The 19046-nt window shown below is 37.0% G+C and overlaps 1 protein-coding gene across 17 annotated transcripts in view; it reads right to left on the bottom strand.

Moving 5' to 3' along the window:
• DST (dystonin) overlaps positions 1 to 19046 on the bottom strand; it is a 427647-nt gene that overhangs the window by 164939 nt on the left and 243662 nt on the right. For all 17 annotated transcript variants that reach the window (XM_054569508.1, XM_054569506.1, XM_054569525.1 and 14 more), the window contains 5 exons: positions 6736 to 6848; positions 6534 to 6640; positions 3966 to 4085; positions 1822 to 1917; positions 1591 to 1718 (listed from right to left, as the gene is read on the bottom strand). In XM_054569508.1, coding sequence (XP_054425483.1) covers positions 1591 to 1718; positions 1822 to 1917; positions 3966 to 4085; positions 6534 to 6640; positions 6736 to 6848 — 564 coding nt within the window. The remainder of the gene's footprint in view (positions 1 to 1590; positions 1719 to 1821; positions 1918 to 3965; positions 4086 to 6533; positions 6641 to 6735; positions 6849 to 19046) is intronic.

A 19046-nucleotide genomic window follows, 5' to 3' on the forward strand; every position in this document is an offset into this window, starting at 1 on the left:
GACTTGCAAGTTGGGCTAATGCTTTAATCCAGGATTGACTGATTCCTGGACCTTGAACTCTTAACCACTGCATTCTTTTATTAACACATGTCAGAATCCAGCTACTATTCTGATGATAGAAAATCAACTCCATATCCTTCTTCTGGTTGGCTTTACCATTATTTCAGAAGATAAGCTTAGTATCTCAATTTAATCACCTAAAATGCCTCCTCCATAAAAGGTCCATCCTGTGTATTTCAAGTTTATTTTGGTTCTAATGACCCCGTTATGTAGATATAATATTATGCTTAAACAAGAGTGTAATCAGTAATTTAATAAAGGGCTGACAAGCTAGACTTGATCTCATACTGTCAGTGTTTTATTTCATATTCCCACAATGTTGACGTCAAGTGTGGGGCACAGAGAACCTGAGTAGACTGGAAGCCCCTGTATGTGCCGGGCACTGTGTTCAACATTGGCAACACAAGGGGCAGCAAAAACAAGACTTTGTCTTCACATTCTTGGAGTTCATAACAGTGGAACAGGTAACCCTTAATCAAAGGATCACAGAAATAAATATAAAATTACAACTGAGATAAGTGCCATGAAGGAACAATACATGTAAATATGAGAGCAACAAACGAGACATCTGGACTAGCCTAGGAAACCATGGAAAGTTTCTTGGGAAAATAACACTGGAGCCAAGATCTGAGAATGATTAGAAGAAAGAATGGGAGAGGATGAAATAGACTGCCCTGCCAAAGGCACAGAGGGTTGCAAACACGTCCTGCGTAAGGAGGAGGGCGGGACCTTGGCACTTCAGAACTCCCGAGAGACAGCCAGCGTGGCTGTCCGCAGAGAGCAAGGAGGGTGTGGTGTGGGAAGGGCCTGGGAAGCAGAATATGCAGCCCCTGGGGAGCCCACAGCTAATGAGAAACAGATCATAATGCCCATGTGCCGCTAAGTCAGGCTGTGAGGTAGGGACTACCATGAAGGCAAATGCATCCAACAAATGTCTCCTGAGGTACCTGCCAGGGAAACTGGATATAGTGGGAGAGACAGAGTGATAAAGAGTCAGTGATGATTTCTTGGAACAAAAGCACTTGTAGAAGACGTGTCCAAAAGGGAACTTACACTGATATACTGAATGTTTTCTACAAGCCACCTCACTGCCCTCACAATTGCGGCAGACAGGACTCTGCTTTCCACTGCCCCACAGAAAGAGGGTCATAGCCAAGAACATAAAGAAACAAAATATGTTCATTATTGACCTGTAAGCTTCCAGATCCAGGCCCAGGCAATTTAAAAGCCAGCTGAGAAATTTTCATTGGTAATTTTGAAAGGTTTTAAAGCTATCACCACCTAATAAGGCTTCACACACCAACCCAGCCTACCGAGTCCTTTTTGAACAGTACTTCACTGATTTAATCTCTCAAACCTGTTAGAAGAGTTTCTGGATAAGAAAATGAAGCATCAGAAAGACTGGGTCAAGGAAATGAAAAGGTGAAAATCGTTCCTAGGTCATCCTGGCTCCAACACATAAGTTCTTTCCATGAGAACAAAGAAAACCACCCTTCCCCAGCTTCCACGGCAGCAGTAGCTCCAGCTCACCTTTCTACTTCTGGACGGAGCGCCTTCTCCCTCTCGAGCATGGCAATGATGAGTTTCCCCCACTCTTTCTCTATGTCATTTGGATGATAACCCTGAAGGAGCTTGATACGTCCAAATTCGATCCATATCTTGAGAAAGTCAAAAAAATTTTAATGCAAAGTAAGTGTGTAAAAATAAGTAAATAAATGAAAAATGATTATACTTGACAATACAAAGGAAATTTCTGCTTACCTCTAACAATTTATATAGGCGTTTGATTTTTGATTTTTCTGTCTCCTTTGGTGGAATTTCTGTTTCTTTAAACTGTAAATACTGATTGTAAAGTGCCTAAAATGAAAGGGAAAATAAATGAAGGCTCCAACTTCAAAGACCTGTTTTCATCACTGCATAATGTTACCACTTCAAATGCTACTGACTGTGTCGTATGCATTCAGTGGGAATCCTTTATAAAATCGACACTCAAGGACTGTACTGATTGCTAGGTAGTTAGCGATCAGGTTACAGTATATAGACTTGATGAGGGCGTAACTAGTGATGTGACCTGTGATTCAACACATGCTACACAGACATGTGGATATTAATGAACCATCGTAATGTTTGCTATGGCCCTACTAAAAACCTCTCATCACACAAACAAGAAAGCACATCTTTGAAAAAATGTACTATACAAATGTGGCAAATTAGCTTTTGGGAAAATAATCTGATGCCATTCCCATAAAGGGGAAAGAAAAAAATCTGTCTTGTCTATACCATGGATCTATCCTTGAAAATAGAATTCTTATCAAATAGCTGGAGTTAAGTTTGGTTTCACTGTCCCACTGGCCAAGTTAAACAGATCTCTTAGTAAACAAAGATAAGTGTGATTTGTTACTGCTTTATTATAGATAACTCAACCATATAATTAAATTATCTAGTTTGCAGATACTAATTTAGAATCTCTTATACATAATTTATTATATTTACTAAAAAGGACCTTCATAAAAATTATGGAGATAAAACATCTCCACATGTAATAAGTGTATACTAATTATTTCATGTTGTTTAAAAAAAAAAAGTCTCTTTAAATCTTCAGGTAGACACATTTCTGAAGGACTCCATGCAATGTTTTGCTGGCTAATCAAATTACTGACAGTTTCCCCCTCTGTATTTTCTTTTTTATATTACATCCTAACTTAAGCACCAGTGAGTAATCTGCGCAATCCTTCGAATGTTTTCCAAAAGTTTAAGAATCTGCATTAATCAGAAGCTGGAACAAATTTACCCAAGTGTTCGGACAATAGGCATCCATTTGGAAATAATTGGAACTTGAAATCTGAAAATTGTTTTGAACGTAAAATGCAATATTTCAAGACATGCATCAGTAAATAAGCATAGAATACAATTACATGCTAACCGCTGTTCCTGGTAGATGTGGTGATAGAAGGGGAAATCTTTCTTGCCCTTAAAAGGTTTACGTCTACACAAGGAAGCTTCACACAAACAACTTTAGCACACTTAAGAGCATCCAATCAATACATGCCAAGTAACTCTGTGCCAAGGACAAACTCCCCCTGGCAATGTGAATTAAGAGCTATTTCACAGATGTTCTGTACAGATGCATGAACACAGTGAATACCTTCAACAGGGCCCACCTGGAGTTATTAGTTTTTGTGATTCCAGTTGGATCACGAAAACAAATCTTACAATTCAAGGAATTAAACTTTGTTGTCAATATTCACATTATCAGTTTCTTGAAATAAAGCAGACTATTTTGCAACTGTAAATCCTAATATACAAAATGAGGCAATATATTCTTCAATTAAGTGCCTCTATGTATAACGTCTTTTATATTTCTAAAATGTTTCTGCCTTAAAGAGTTAGACCTGTTTTTTTAGGTAGTAGCATGAATTCTTTTATACTGGGAGTCAGGCATGTATTTTCAAAGTATAGTGAAATACAGCATGTACCTCTTGCTATACAGAAGGCGGCTCTGAAGCAGTTTCGATCAGGATTCGACACCACAGGCACACTCCCAGCCACTGTCACCCTTGTGCAAGCTTCCCAGGGTCCCTCCCACGCCAGCCATCCTGTGGGCGCCACGCATTTCCCACACACCAAGGTCACTTCCAGAGGGTCTCAAACCTTAAAACTTTACATTCAAAGCTAAGGGACTATAAATTTCTTTACAATATCATTGCTATTATGTTTTAATTACTAATGTTTACCGCCATTTTCTCTGTATAATAGGGAGAGGAGGACATTTTTTTAAATACCTACTTATTAGCGGCTTGCCAAGGGCATTTTGTCTTGAACTTCTAAAACAACAGAACTATTACCACATTATTTAACAGTTCAATAATCAAGTCAATCCTACCTCAGTCCCGAGTGCCACTGACCTTTAGTTCTACAGGATTATTGGGAAACGTTCTGTCAGACATTGTGGTCACATGGTGTCGAATCCACTGGATGAGGTAGTTCACCATATTCTGGTATTCAATCCATTTGACTTCAACATCCTAGACAACAAAATGACAGAAAAGGCCCCTGTCTGTAAATAATAACATTCATATCTAACGCAATTTAGTCAGAGGTCGTTCTGTGAATTTACGTCTTTAAGCTTGACTGAGAGAGCCAGCTTAATGTTCTCTTACTTTCCATGTAGTCCCAGTCCTTTCCACATAAACGGCTTTAAATGCAAGCTATCAACATTTGAGCCTAAGAGTGGACTAATGAGTGCCAGTTCCGATCTGGAGACAGTGGCTCCCTGGAGCACTGTGTTGACAAGGGTCCTGAGTCAGCATACAAGCACAGCAGAAAAAACCTGCCACAATCAACCTGCCAGGGCTCAAGAAAAAGGAATGATCGTTTGTATAAGTCAGGTTGATTGCCGCTCCTCCAACCATTTTAGATGCAAGTCCACTGTATGTATAAAACTCAAAAGAGCTATCTATTATGTAAGAAACTAGATAGGAATAAAAACTAAAGGAAATGTATATGATGAGATTGCTCAAGCACTCATTTATCACACTTTTCAAAGATGGAGGAAACTGGAAGGCTGTCAACCGCTATATTCAATTAAGTATTTGATGAGTGCTCATTATGTTCAAAACATTGTGCTAAGTGTTGTAATAAAAGTATAATGCTTTAATACATAATTAATACCTAGTATGAAAGAGTTACTGTCTAGATAGCAATGCAAGAGAAATTCAAAATATAAACAGCTGAACAATATGAAAAGCAGTATTTAATTAAGTGTTGAAATAACTGAAACAGTTGGTATGCTAGGAGTTGAGATAAGAATCAGATAAACATTAAGCATGGCTAAAATGCTCACTAAAGGCTCCTTGGGAGAGTTGGTGCCTGAGCAGTTCTGAAATTTCCAATAAGTACACGTTTTTGCCCAAATTTTTGAGGGGAGAATAAGGATGAGCATTATATATGGGTAGTACCTGAAAGACCTTGTATCTTGTGTCTGTAATTACTTGTTACATAAAATGTATTGTACCATAACATGTTCAAAAATAAATGCTAAAATTCCTTTATAATATAAAAAAGTATCTAAATTCAAATAAAGAAAAAACTGAATTAAAAAATTAAAATCAAAGATGTTTTCCTGAAAGTTTGGACTAAAAATGTGGGTGTGCATTATAAATGGCAAAATATGGTAATTGTTGGTGGGGGGCAGAGAAGACCGAATAAAAGATAGGGGAGTCCCAAGTGAGTCAGGACTCTGAAACAGAAATGCCCTGGCTACCAGCAAACAGTTCAGGTTGAGATGTCACAGCTCAAAATGAAGGCAAGCTGAATTACTATATGCAGAATTTCAAATGTTAGAATATCTACACTGGATTTAATCTTGCAAGCCACATGAAGCCACTGAAAATTTTCAAGCTAATTTGGTGACAGTGCGCAGAGTTTATGGGAAGAAAAAAATAATGGGAGATGGAAAACCATTAAAAAACTATCATCTTGGTTCTAGTGTGAAGAGGTAAGAGTCAGGAACGTAGTGGACCTAGGGAGACAACAGAGCAAAGAATGGCCACAAGAAACATTCTCAATCAGCACTGAACACTGAGTCACTGGAGAACTGCACTCAATCAGAGAGGATGAACAGGAGCAAGTCACTTAGGGATCCAAAGAACAGATAAAACTTTTGAGAGAAAAAACAAAAGGAAGAGAATGGAATTAAGTTTAAAAGCAACAGCTTTTAGGGAGGTGAAGTAAAAGACCAGAAAAGAGAGCTCCCCAAGATGAGCTCCTAAATCTTCACAGCAAATTTTTAAATATGGTACCCACAAGGAGGAGGGGAGAAGCCCAGGGTGAGGTGTGCTCATGCCCAAACACATAACACATATAGGGCTTCCTGTCTCTTCCAGAAATGCATAAGCACTTGTTAGCACAACCACTAACAAATGCATGATTGAACTGAATTACGCAAACCTTAGCAAACTGTAGACCAATAAGGAGTCCAAAGCCATGTATCAAAGACCTTGCCCTACTTGCAAAGTAGCTCATCCAATTTGGCAAAATAAATAAGCCTCCTCTGGATCTCACCACTAAGTCAGAAAAACAACACTGATCCAACTGCTCTCACGGAATCATGTGAGTTGATAATTTGAAAGTGACTTCAAATGCAACATATTCTATACAAGTACATCAAATAGAGCAGTTATAAAAGAGCAAATTAAAAATGCAAATCTCCAAAATTCAGTGGTTTATAGCTATTCTTTATAAAATGACAACTCTGAATAGCCTACTTTATGGTACAGAACACATTGTTATTATTTTAATGGTGGAATGCTACCATTAAAATGCATGTAATATCAGTTTAATAAATAGCATATTAACTCAAATTCTTTAAAACTATTTGATAGTTAAAAATGATTAAACAGCACTATCAAAGAATTCAGTTAACTGGGCATTGCTGAATCAGAAGCTTCTAGTATGGAAAAGTCAATACTCACATTTGCACCGATGCCTTCACCGCCTTCAGGGACTTTGGGAAAGGCATCATAGAGAGATGACACATATGTTATTACTGACTTTTCATCAGGAGAGGAAACATCAACATCTAAAAGCAGCGACAGAAATTATTTAAAAATGTTGAGAGATTACTCTTGATCGAACGTTCAGGCCAGTCTATATCTAGTCAAAACAACAACTCACCTTCCGGATCCAGAAGTCTGATAACACCAATTTTTTCTGCTACATAAAAAGCGTGCTCTAAATTTGCAAGGTTGCTTTGAACAGCAACAGTATTCATGTCTATCAGGTCCGGCCTAGGAAAAAGTTCACTGTGTTAATTACGTTTCTCATGTGCCCATTCAACATCCTATTTACATGTGTATCTATGTATGTAGCAACTGCTGCAAACATTAGTACTAAGCCTGTGTTAAGATGACTTTCATCAAATACTGCTTACTTATTTCAGAAATGTTTGTGTGGCAAAGGCAAGTGTAATAAGGAAAATATAAAACTTTGAACACGTATAACTTTCGGCAAGATTTATGAATCCCTCATAATCAGAATCTATATGAACATCTGTCCCATTAAACCCATGTGATTTCCACTATTCAACAGCATCTTTCCCATCCAACCATCATCCTCTCAATGTTCCTCCCCAAACACAAAAGCTTATACTCAGTTCAGTGCCTTGCCCATGGCACCCCCATCCAGGCTGTCCTTCCCTGTCACTGGTGTCTCCTAAAATCCTACTCATCCGTGCAAGCAGAGGTCAAGCCTCGCCTCCTCTGTGGAGCCTTCACTCATCTTCCTGGCTCTCAGTTTTCTCTCTCGGTTCCCTGAACTCCTCATACTCCTCCTGGACCTGTGCCAGGCAATTTGGCACTTAGAATAATCATATACGCCCTTGCCCTATTAATTCACTGTTTAATTTGCATGCGCATTTTGTTTCTCCCAACTGGTCAATACCAAGACAGCAAAAACCATGTATTAATACGCATTTGTATTTTATCCTTCTGCTGAGATAAAGAGTGGCATATACTTAGTAGAAATTCAACAAATACCTACAGATAAGTTGGTAAATAGGTTGAGTAGTTAAGAATTTGAATCATAAATAAGTAAGCACTAGTTTGTATCTTCACAAACATGCCTGTCCACACACACACACGCGCATGCGCTTACACCTCAGTCTTCATCTCTTTCTAATTTGTGAGACTTATGTGATACCCTAAACCACAAGGATACCTAGCTCTATCTATATGAGACAAGAAAAGACTTCGAAAATACTCCTTGAATCAGGAGGCAAAATATGGCAGCTGGAAAATTTACTCAAGATCAGAAGCCAGTCAGGAAACTTTCATCTCAAAAATAACGCATTAAAAGAATGAAGAAACAAATATGGAAACAGTAAAGCCTTCAAAAAGAGTGGCATCCAGTCCCAAAATCATCGAGTCAGAACCTATTTATCAGCTTCTAAGTGAAGGCTCTCTGCATTCACAAGTAACCAGGTTTAACTGCAGAAGGAGGGGGGCGGGGCGGGGGCAGGGGCCGGGGCAGGGAGGGGAAGACCCAGGGGCAGTGTGGAGCAAATGAAATGCACGTTATTTTGACTACTACTTGGAAGGCTGTCTATGTGAGAAACTCTTTGAAAATATATCATTAATCTTAGGAAGGTAAACAGCAATTTGTACTCCTATTTTTATCTGATGAGAATGCAGACTTCCAAAGAAATCTAGTTACAGTTTTAACAGCTCTTTGAAGTGTTCATTACCCTGAATTATAGCTACCATCACCCACCTACTAATTTCCCAGGAAATTATAAGGAAATTCTTTCCTTATAAAAGGAAATTCAAATTGGTGACATGATTTTTGCATGTCACCAATTTGATCACTGAACAGTGATCTTACATTTATTATGGAAATGATAAATTCCCTGACAACAATAGAAGAGTTAAGTGACATACCTCTAGAAATAACATTTTTTATTCACATAAAAGCATTTTTTTCACAGAGACCCCTTCTGAAAAATCTGCTAACTTCAAAATTACTAAACAGGTGTGTATAACAGTCTAGACGAAAACAAATATATAAGTTCAAAAAATTGTTTTGCTTCCATAAAGTTCACACGTTCTGAAGTATTAAAAACCAGCCTTTCTGAGTTTGCCAAATCTCCCAACAAGAAAGAGCATGTTGTTATGTGAACCCTGCCATTAGCAAAGAAAGTGAACACTGAGTAATCCCAGGCAGAATGAATAAAGTCATTGAAGAATCAAGTTTTTGAGTAAGAAAATAAAACATAAAACTTCCTTCTGAATGACACAGTCATTTCAGCACAAAAGTAGCTGGATAATACATGAGTTTGGATAAATCACCTCTTTATCATGATAGTTAACACTTTAATGGAACAAAAACTGAAATGGTTTTTGGCCATTAAAAAACTGCAGTAGACAAAATTAAGCAAAAGGTAAAAGTGGATACAATTTTAAAACCACTATGAAAAAGGAAGAGCCTGAAAGTTTTCAGTATCCTATCCCTCCCCAGTCATCTCCTGGCGGCTTGGCCATTTTCAGTCTTCATGCTGCTTTGCCTCCATTTGCCTGCAACACGTGTTGTGACCAGTCTCCCTTCCTTTTTTCTTCATAGTCTTGCTGGATAATATAATCTTTAAAAACTTCATCTATTTTCCACATAAAGAAAGTGGGTTTCATTTCATTGTGATATCTCCTTTTTTCTGTAACATTAACAGGAAATTTCATTCCTACCTTAGCTTTGACTAACCAAGGATTACACTGTACTGTTAGCATGTGGGAGACAGCAACCATGCTCCTGTATTACAGTTTAGGTAGTTGAGTATTACCTATTCTGATTTCCTTAATTTCTGGAAACCTTTCAAAATCATTTAAGATAATCCTTTGCCACCTCAAATAATATATAATAGTCCTTTTATGAAAAAGAGGCCATTCTAACTCTTACTTGTGTTATTATTCTGTGATAATGGAAACTTTTCTGATTGACTCAATCATCACAGACTGCAATTATTAAAACATTGTTTACATGTCACCATTTTTCTATTATTTTTAAAAACAGTTTACAAAAAAAGGGAAAATGTAAGAAAATAACAAATTTTAAATTAGAAGTAGAAAACTAAAACAGGCCATAAGGTAGTTTCAAACAAGGCTGAAAAGAGCAAACCACTCATATGCATGCTTAGTGCACTAATTTGTTCCAAAAATACAGGACAAAAAGGTACCAAAACAATGGCTATTGCCATAGTGCAAAATAATATTGGATAAAAGTAATGCTTATCTTTCATACAACATGCATCTTTAAAAAACTATTCTCTGTGGACAAAATAGATATATATATCCACACGCATACGTACACACACACGTATATATTGATATACACATGCATCCATGTGTATATGTATGTGAATACATGACAGATAACCAAACTAGCAAAAGATTAAAATTGCATAAGAAATTTTTTTTTGCCATGCCAGCTAGCTTAGTTGGTTAGAGGTTCATCCTGATACACCAAAGTTGCGGGTTTGATCCACATATAAGAATCAACCAATGAATGCATAAATAAGTGGAACACAAAATTGATATTTCTCTCTCTCTTGCTCTCTCAAATCAATAAAATTTTTTTTAAAGAAAAAAATTAGGGGGGCACAGACACTTCGTCCTCAAACACTTTATGAATATATTAACTCACAAGAATCATACACGATTCTGAAAGAAAATACAACTATAGTTAATAACACTGTATTGATATTTGAAAGCTGCTAAGAGATCTTAAAAGTTTTTTTCAGAAGAAAAAAAATTTTGTAACTATGTGTGATGATAGATGTTAACTATACTTATTGTAGTGGTCATTTCATAATACATACATTGAATCATTATGCTGTACATCTGAAACTAATATAATGTTATATGTCAATTATATTTCAAGTTTTTAAAAAATCCACAATAGCCTCAGATGAGTGTTACAAGACAAACATGAAGCAGCTGTAAATGCAAACATGCCTACTGTCTTATGCCCTCAGTAAGAGACAGTGATCCATTTAACTTTTTTCCAGTGTTGATTTTTATTGTTTAAATCTACAGGAAAAGAACACACTTAGGGTTGGGGGTGGGGGACATTTCATGTTAACCCAGCTCTGGAACACACATAGTAAATTATGAAGTCTGGAAAAGAGAGCATTTGGTAACATTTTTAAAATCAAAACCAAAAGCATTTAAACTCTATGATTTGAGATGTCTGATCAGCTGGGAAGGACAGTGGGCAACAATTCTCTTTCTCAACTGAAAAAAAGGACAATAGAAAGCAGAATGGTGGTTGTTAGGGGCGGGGGGGAGGGGAGTGTACAGACAACCCTTTTGAGAAGTCTGGCCTTCAAGGAAAGGAGTAATATAAGACAGTAGATGGAAAAACACTTGGAGTTGGGGGCGGGTTACTGTTTACTGTTTTATTAAAAAAGAAGCTTCAACGAGCTTAAAGTCCAACGAGAAAGATCTGTTGAGAGAGAAAAGTTTAATATAACGAGAAAGAAGATGCTGGGGGCAATGGTTGAGAGGGACTCGAGAACATGGGAGCAGGAGTCAGGCCTTGGACAGGTGGAGAGAGTCTTCCTCTGTTAGCAGGGGCTAGGATGGATGCAAATGAAGGGGACTTTGTCTCTGATGGCAAAAAGCAAGACTTTACACTGGCTGGCTTCCCTTTTTTCTGGGATCAGGAATTGAGATCATCAGTTAACAATGAGGGAAGTAAAGGTGGTGTGAGGGAGAGAAAAGGTGAGTTAACGCGGATAAAGACTGCTTGGTAACAGCACCATTTGAGGCTGGTAATCACGAAGTTACAGTGAAACCCATCTGTTCTGAAGTCTAACTTTCTCCGGTGTGCTGCACTGCCTGGGGACAAGCACACACAAAGCAGATAGCTGCGCTCATAGGAGGTTAGGCTTTCCCAGGAAATTAGCATACTCTCAGCAGCTTGCAAGGAACTAAAAAGGATTCTGTGGAAGTTTAAAAAACAAAAAACCCTACTCTCTTTACCTAGAGAGCAGTCTTAGAACAACCTCTGTACTCCAGAACACAGCTCACCAACTCACAGATACATGAAGCCACATATGCCACTTAACATCTGCTCTTCAATAAATCACACAATAAAAATATTCATTGAATATGCCTCACTTATCCTATGATGGCAGAGGAGTTGCCATAACAAATTCCCGAAGATGACTGTTTGGATTAAATCATGTCCAGGCTTAGCATATTCTTACTGTTCTTATTGGTGCAAAAAGCATCTCACCTCCCCACCCCACCCCCAGGAAGAAAAAGAAAAAGAAAAAGAAAGAAAGACCTCTAGCATGGTCCTCCCTTCTCCTCCCCACAAAAAAATATGAACATGCCGGAGACCCACCCACAGTTGCGTAACTAGGTAGGAACATTCCTTTATGCTCATATTTGGATACATGTTGCTCAAAGAAAGACAGCCAAGAACTCCAAGGAAGCAACAGGCTATGAAGGTAATTTTCCCTTTCCTCAAAACTAGATGCCTGAGTTTATTTCAAATATTTTTCCAACTTTTTTTACAAACTGAATCTCTACTAACAACAAGGGAGAAAGCAAAAAATGAGAAGCACTGTAATTTACAGAAAGCTTTATTAGTACTTCAAGATTAGACTCTCACAACTTCAGAAACTAAAAGATACTTAATAAACTATGACTCATTTTGCAAACAATCAATTCCATAACAGCCTCATAGACTTTTAATAAATACAGAAAATAGCGTTGATTTTCATAGTGAAATAACTCCTTCAGTCCCTACATTTTAGTGAATTTACGAGAGTAAATTATAAGTGAGCCTTAGCGACTAGGGGATAAACACCACCAACCCTCCCCGCCCCTCTTCACCCCCAAATACAGGAGACGGCTTGGCTTATTTTTCACTCTGGTGGAAAAAAATATTAAACTACTTCATTTCACAGAATAACAGTCAAATATGAATCTATGAATGAGTCAAAATAAAAACGCTGTAACAGAATAGATGGACCTATCAAAGAAAAGTAGACGAAGAGACCACACTCCCACTGCCCTTGCAGTGTAAAAGAAATTGTAATGTAAGAGGAAGGTAACAATGCTGACAGGAAATGTCGTGAAGGAAGAATAGGTGAGCTGTCAAGAGAGGGGAGTCTTTCATCAACGTCCACCTCCTCCTGAGCTTTACAGCCGCGTGCCCTAGTGGGGCGGCGGCAGCACGTAGGGTGGGACACAGACATTCACTGCTCACTCCCTAAATCTCTGGCACAGTGATGTTATCCCAAGGCAGCCCCCGCTGCTGACATTCTTTTCAAATAATTGTATCATTCAGATTTGCCAGTTTGTTTGGCCATTTTTGCCACTAACTCTTAACACATGTTTAGACTAACAGTGTGCATACCATACACAGGGAAACTCTGATTTACGATTTCAGCTCTGGCACATACTTTAAAAGCTGAGGAAAAATCAAAGGGGAAATTGAAATTGCTAGAATGCAGTTAACAAATAAAGTAAGGAATTGTTTCTTTCTTAAAGGCACCATGGAGGGGAAGCAGTACAGAAGGGGCATATATCAATCTGACTCTTGGCAGACAATTCTATATCTTAAAGTTTTAAATATAACATCCTTAGACCCAGCAATTCTACTTCTAGGACCTTATCCTACAGGACACATTCACACATCTACACAAAGACACATACAAAGTCCAATCCTGCATCTTCAAATAGCAAACAACAATGTCCATCAATAAGGCGTTATTAAATAAATTATATTACATGTATATAGTAGAATACTGTGAAGCATTTAAAAGGATAAGGTCAATCTACTTCTGATATAGAAAGATGTCTTATATAATTTAAGGGAAAACAAAGAATACTGCAAAATAACATATACACTATTCTCTCATTTGTATTTATAAAAGATTATAAATGTGCTCAAGATTAGGTACTATGTAAACTATACCTCAATAAAGTTGACTCTTCTCCCAAAAAAGAAAAAACAGGTATTTGTATATGCACAGAAAATTTCTAGAAGAATATGAAAGAAACTTAACAGCAATTATCTCAGAAACTGGGGGGATTACATTTTGATACAAATCCTTTTACTCTATTTGAGTCCTTTGCATCAATGCACTGTATTTTCAGTTGGATTTTTTTTTTTAATCACAGGTACAGGAAAAAGTAGGGTCATGGCGATGAATGCCTATGGCAGAAACGGCGCTCTCATGGCACACACCCGGGTGAGCATCTTCCTAGTATAGGAGGGTCACTTTCTGTTTTCTGACTCAAAAATTGAAACTAAGCAAATTTCAGCTACACCTTACTTACTATCTATAAGGAAGTATTTCATACGATTAGTTCTACAGAGAATTAATATTATAGAGAATATCTGTAAATTAATCTCAGCAAGAGGGCCAGGAACATAGAAAAGAAATAAAATAAGTAGATATTTCCTCTACATGCCAAACTGTATCCCCAAAACTGCAAGTAAAAATATACAGATACACCAAAAACAGTCAGCGGATGTGGACACAAACTCACAGACCTCACTTGCATGCAGACACAGTACAAGCAATGCCTGCGAGCTCCCCAAGGATTTAAATTTGTGATAATGGTTAGAAGTCAACCATTTTTGCTCTCAGAGTTCAAGTGTTTTGAGTTTATTTGGTAAGGTAAATAAGCAATTTGATTTTGTCTGACAAACCGATATACCTACTTATGACTTTTTAAAAATTCATAACCCAGAGAACTCTGTGTCTGCGCCTAGCCTGTGGCCACACAAACCAGAGCCCAATACCTGCGTGTGCCGCGCACACACACACACACCCCCTTCCCCTGGGTTCTGCAGCCTCAGGGCTGACCAGATTTGAGGGATAAGAATCACCTACTCAACACTAATTCAACTTCCTATGGGAACATTTCAAACCCTAAAGGGCCTCCTTGCTGTATTAAACCAGTCAGATCCAGTTTAGCCAGTAAGGTGTGACTGAATCAAAGCATGTGCTGAATCACAGGCCTCTAGGTCAGACTATTAAATCAGATGATTCTGACCACAGCCTTACAGTCTAACCTTCCCAATTACAGCATCTTTAAACATTTTAAACAATGAAATATGATAGTCCCATTAAATTCTAATTCAAAAGGAAAACAATGAACAAAATAATTGCTACTTTCCCAACTATACACTCAGACAAATGAAAAATCCCTAGCTGCCTAATTAGAAAATATTTAAAAGGCATGCTCCTGAATACAACCTATTTCAAAAATGCAGAGTCTTACTTGGGTAATATATTTAAAACATGCTTTTGAAAAGAATGCCAGGGGCCTTAAAAGGAAAATTAATTAAATGAATGGAATAAATTAAAAACAAGAATAAGACAAGCCTAAACTAGCAAACAGAAAGAGTCTCTCTTCAAAACACCCCTCAACCTCCCGGCATTTTAGCCTCAATACATGCAGTATCTTTCCATATCGCCACATTAGGTTCATCTGGTCCCACTGCACATTTTGTACTATCCTTTCTGGCCTGTGGGCCACATTCATGTTCTTGCCTGCTCAGGCAAACATGTTTCCACACTCAGAGATGCTGGGTACTGCTGTTTTGGAACTTGGCTTTCATCAGTGTTCCGGGGTAGATAGCCACTTGGAAAGACTGATAAGGTAAGACAAGTCAGGAGCTGAACTTCAAGCAGGAAGACAGTGCTTTATTTCTCTCAGAAAGAAAAAAGTCAATTTTACTGATGCCAGAGCACACTTAAAAATAAGAGCACAGAACTATCAGCTGAACCTTCTGCTTGTAACACCTACCCCTGAAGAACATGGACTACTATGGAATTTTACCCCTCTATATCTTAACCCTTGGTGACTCATTAATCTACTTACTAGTGTTTAGGGGCTACTCCTAAATCCCTTGGCTATAGGTTCTCAGTTAATTCTACTTCATCCTCTCTTGCTTTTAAGCTACTTGCTTATCAAATACTTTTATGACATCCTTTTGATCTAAGTCCATCAAATCCAGTCTTCCTTATTATTCTTTTGAATAAAATTCAAAGCCAGAGGCAACTGTGAGGCTTATTTATCTAAGATCTCTTACCAGTTGTGGTTTTCAGTGAAAAAAAAAACTTTATATGCTTTAAAAAAAAGTCAAACTATACAAACAAAACAAGTAGAAACTAGTACAGCTATATGGCTTTTTTATTACTTGAACTCTTTCCATTGAAAACTGAACATAAATAGACATTCCTAGAAGGAATCAGGAATGGAATGCCCTAAGACAATAGAACAAAATAATGTATTTTTCAATGACCTATTTAAATAGAACCTATAGAACTATCTCTTATGATCTCTTCCACTAAATCATATTATTGAATACTCCCTTATCCTTATCACCCACTGTATAATCCAGCCTCTTCAGTCACTTTGGGAAAACAAGACATACTAAAACTATACAACACATCACTTGTGATTCTTCTCTTACTAATGCTAAGTGTTTTTCAAGTTCCCTTATTTACAATTTTCCTCACTGCATTAAAAATTATGCTGATGCTATTTTCATAGATGGCTAATTCAAGTTAAGCAATCAATGTTATCCCTCATTCATCTCTTACAAGGAACAAATACCTTAGTTGGCAGTTATATATGGTTCTATTCATTTAGTCATTTCTTTAATTCATCAAGAATTTCCACATATCTTTGCAGAATATCATTAATCTTCAAGGCTGCAATACGACAGCAGTTCTAGTCAACAGTTCCATTTCTTGATATCTAGTTTGCTTACAGGAAATTACATGAGTAGTTACACAGAAGTATATGAGGATTTGAGAATCCAAAACTACACTATCTATTTTTTATTTTTATTGATTTGCTTATTTATTTTTTTAGAGCGAGGGGAAGGCAGGAAGAAAGAGAGCGAGAGAAACATCAATTGGCTCTACCTTCCACACGTGCCCTGACTAGGAGCCAAACCTGCGACTTAGGCATGCAGGCCGACCAGGAATCAAACCTGGCCACATTTCCATTGATGGGACAATACCCAACCAACTGAGCCAAACTGGCAGAGGCCATCACCTACTATTTTAAAAGTATGTGATGTTGAGCATGTTAGTTACCTTTGGAGCTTCAACATAATAATTTGCTAATTTAATAAATTGATACAATGGAAAAAGTGCCATCTATTTCACAGGATGTCGATCATTTTAAAAGCTACCACATATGAAAAACAGCTTGTCAGAAACTGATACATAGTCAATATTCTGCAAATATTTCTGGGATACCTACTATGTGACAGTTACTTTCTTTTTTACTTTTATGGGTCATTTTATTTTATAATATCTATAAACTAGTTTTATTACATGAATTTCTCTTCATTTTTATTTCACTTAATTGTTCTTTGAAGAAACAGGAATAATAGAAAATTAAGTTTTCTATGGAATATTTGAGAATAACTGAATTATTAATAAAGAGTACTTAACTGCAATCACATTCTCCCTACTTTTAAAAATCATATTCTATGTGGGAACAATAATATGCTAAAAAATCCAAATTAATGCACTTGATTAATAAAATTTGACAGTATTTACAATAACACACAATCTGAAGGATGTTATTACTCTCTTCCCATTTCAGATCAATATTTCTAAATCTTTAGAACATGTTATGCAGATAGAAATCTTATTAAGTCACTTTTTACAATGACAAATTACTTTTAAATGACAAATATTATCTATTTTCCCTCCACTCTCCAGAGAAACCTTTCACATTCTATCTAGAGCAGGCCGACTCGTTGGGTGAGGAGCATTGGAGCCCTTTCTGTCCACTGCGGCGCGAGGTTCTCTCCTGCTAAGCCCCTGCTCGCACTTAAGATTTCCTCAGCAAAGTTTTCCATGGGGTTAGACTTGATAATTGAGTAGAAACGAAACCCAGGCACCAAAAGTCAAATAAAATTCATATTAATATGAAAACTTTTTATCTAAAAAAATACAAAACAAATCCAAAAAGCCCAATACAAATATATCACAAAATATAGGGAAATAATTACCAAGTAAAAATAACTATAAAATAAGATACTACTCCCTAAATGTGAATATTATTGTTGAATATCCAAATATGTACTTATAGTAATTTTTCAGTTGTCTATAACTTTGTCTATTTTGTTTCTAGAATAAATCAAGACATTCAACAGTGAAAACTATGTGTAGTTCAACCCCATCCATTTAATTCTTACACATTCTAGAAGAAAAGTACTCAATTGTTTTCTTAAGTAAAAAGAAAGGCCCAAGGGCTTTTATTAAACTACAGATCTACAGATGAAAAGTTCCTTGTAGAGAAAAAAAAACACAGTAATATTTTGTAAAGCACAGGACAACTTAACAAAACTTCAGAAACAAAGAATGCTTATAAGAATCAGACCTGACATTCAAAATCATTATAATGAATTCTAACAAAGGAAAACAAAGCAAACTAAGAAATCAAAGTTCAACATTAAAGTTAAACAATTTTCTAAAACGGCAACTCTGCCAAAATAAAAGTTCAAAACAAATAACATTCAAAAGATCCAAATTATCTTCTTAAGCAATATAAGCTCTATAACATTAAACTTTCCCAGGAAATTTTAGGATCTTTGACATATACACTGACTTATTTAAGTACTTAGGAGAAAAATACACAGCATGCATATAGTAATTTGTACTTATAATCCTTCATTGATCTCCAAAACCAATGGAGATCACTGGTTTTGTTGTTGTTATTGTTTGTTCTTTAAAGGTTTTATTTATTTATTTTACAGAAAGGGAGGGAGAAAGAGAGGAAGAGAAACATCAATGTGTGGTTGCCTCTTGCGCACCCCAAACTGGGGACCTGGCCCACAGCCTAGTCTGTACCCTGATTGGGAGACAAACCAGCAACCCTTTGGTTCGCAGGCCAGCACTCAATCCACTGGGCCACACCAGCCACAGCAGAGATCATTGTTTTTAAAAGTCAATTATTTTAGGATAGCTAGATTCTAAATGTTTAGCTTCTACCTAAAAGACTTCAAAGAAGAGAGCAGAGCACACCCTCAAAAATGCATCATGACATAAATCCTTTAAGTATAACAATACAAATATTTCTATACAGAGACCCAGAAGATCTTATCATCTCAGGGGTAGAATGTGTCCAGCTACACAGGCCCCTGATGGCCTCATGTTTTAAGTCACATAGGAAGTGCAGTGTGATAATCACAATGTCTGTAACCACTAAACCCTCTTGTCATTGTGTTACTCAAGAAGATCTGGTATTTTATTTTGGGCAAGTGTAGGCAAGTTGATCCTTGTTTTTCTTAATTCAGCAACCTACACCTCCCTCTACTGAAATGTCATTCCATAAAGGAAGCAGACTGTTATGGTGTTTAAAAGGGTCTCCTGGGTGTAAGATTTACTACAGTTTTATAGATGTTAACATTTCCAAAATGAAAGAGGGAGAAAGAAGAAAGGGAGT

Source organism: Pteronotus mesoamericanus, unplaced genomic scaffold (genome assembly GCF_021234165.1).
Source record: "Pteronotus mesoamericanus isolate MK-2021 breed Mesoamerican mustached bat unplaced genomic scaffold, CSHL_Meso_final contig_20, whole genome shotgun sequence".
Classification (NCBI taxonomy): domain Eukaryota; kingdom Metazoa; phylum Chordata; class Mammalia; order Chiroptera; family Mormoopidae; genus Pteronotus; species Pteronotus mesoamericanus.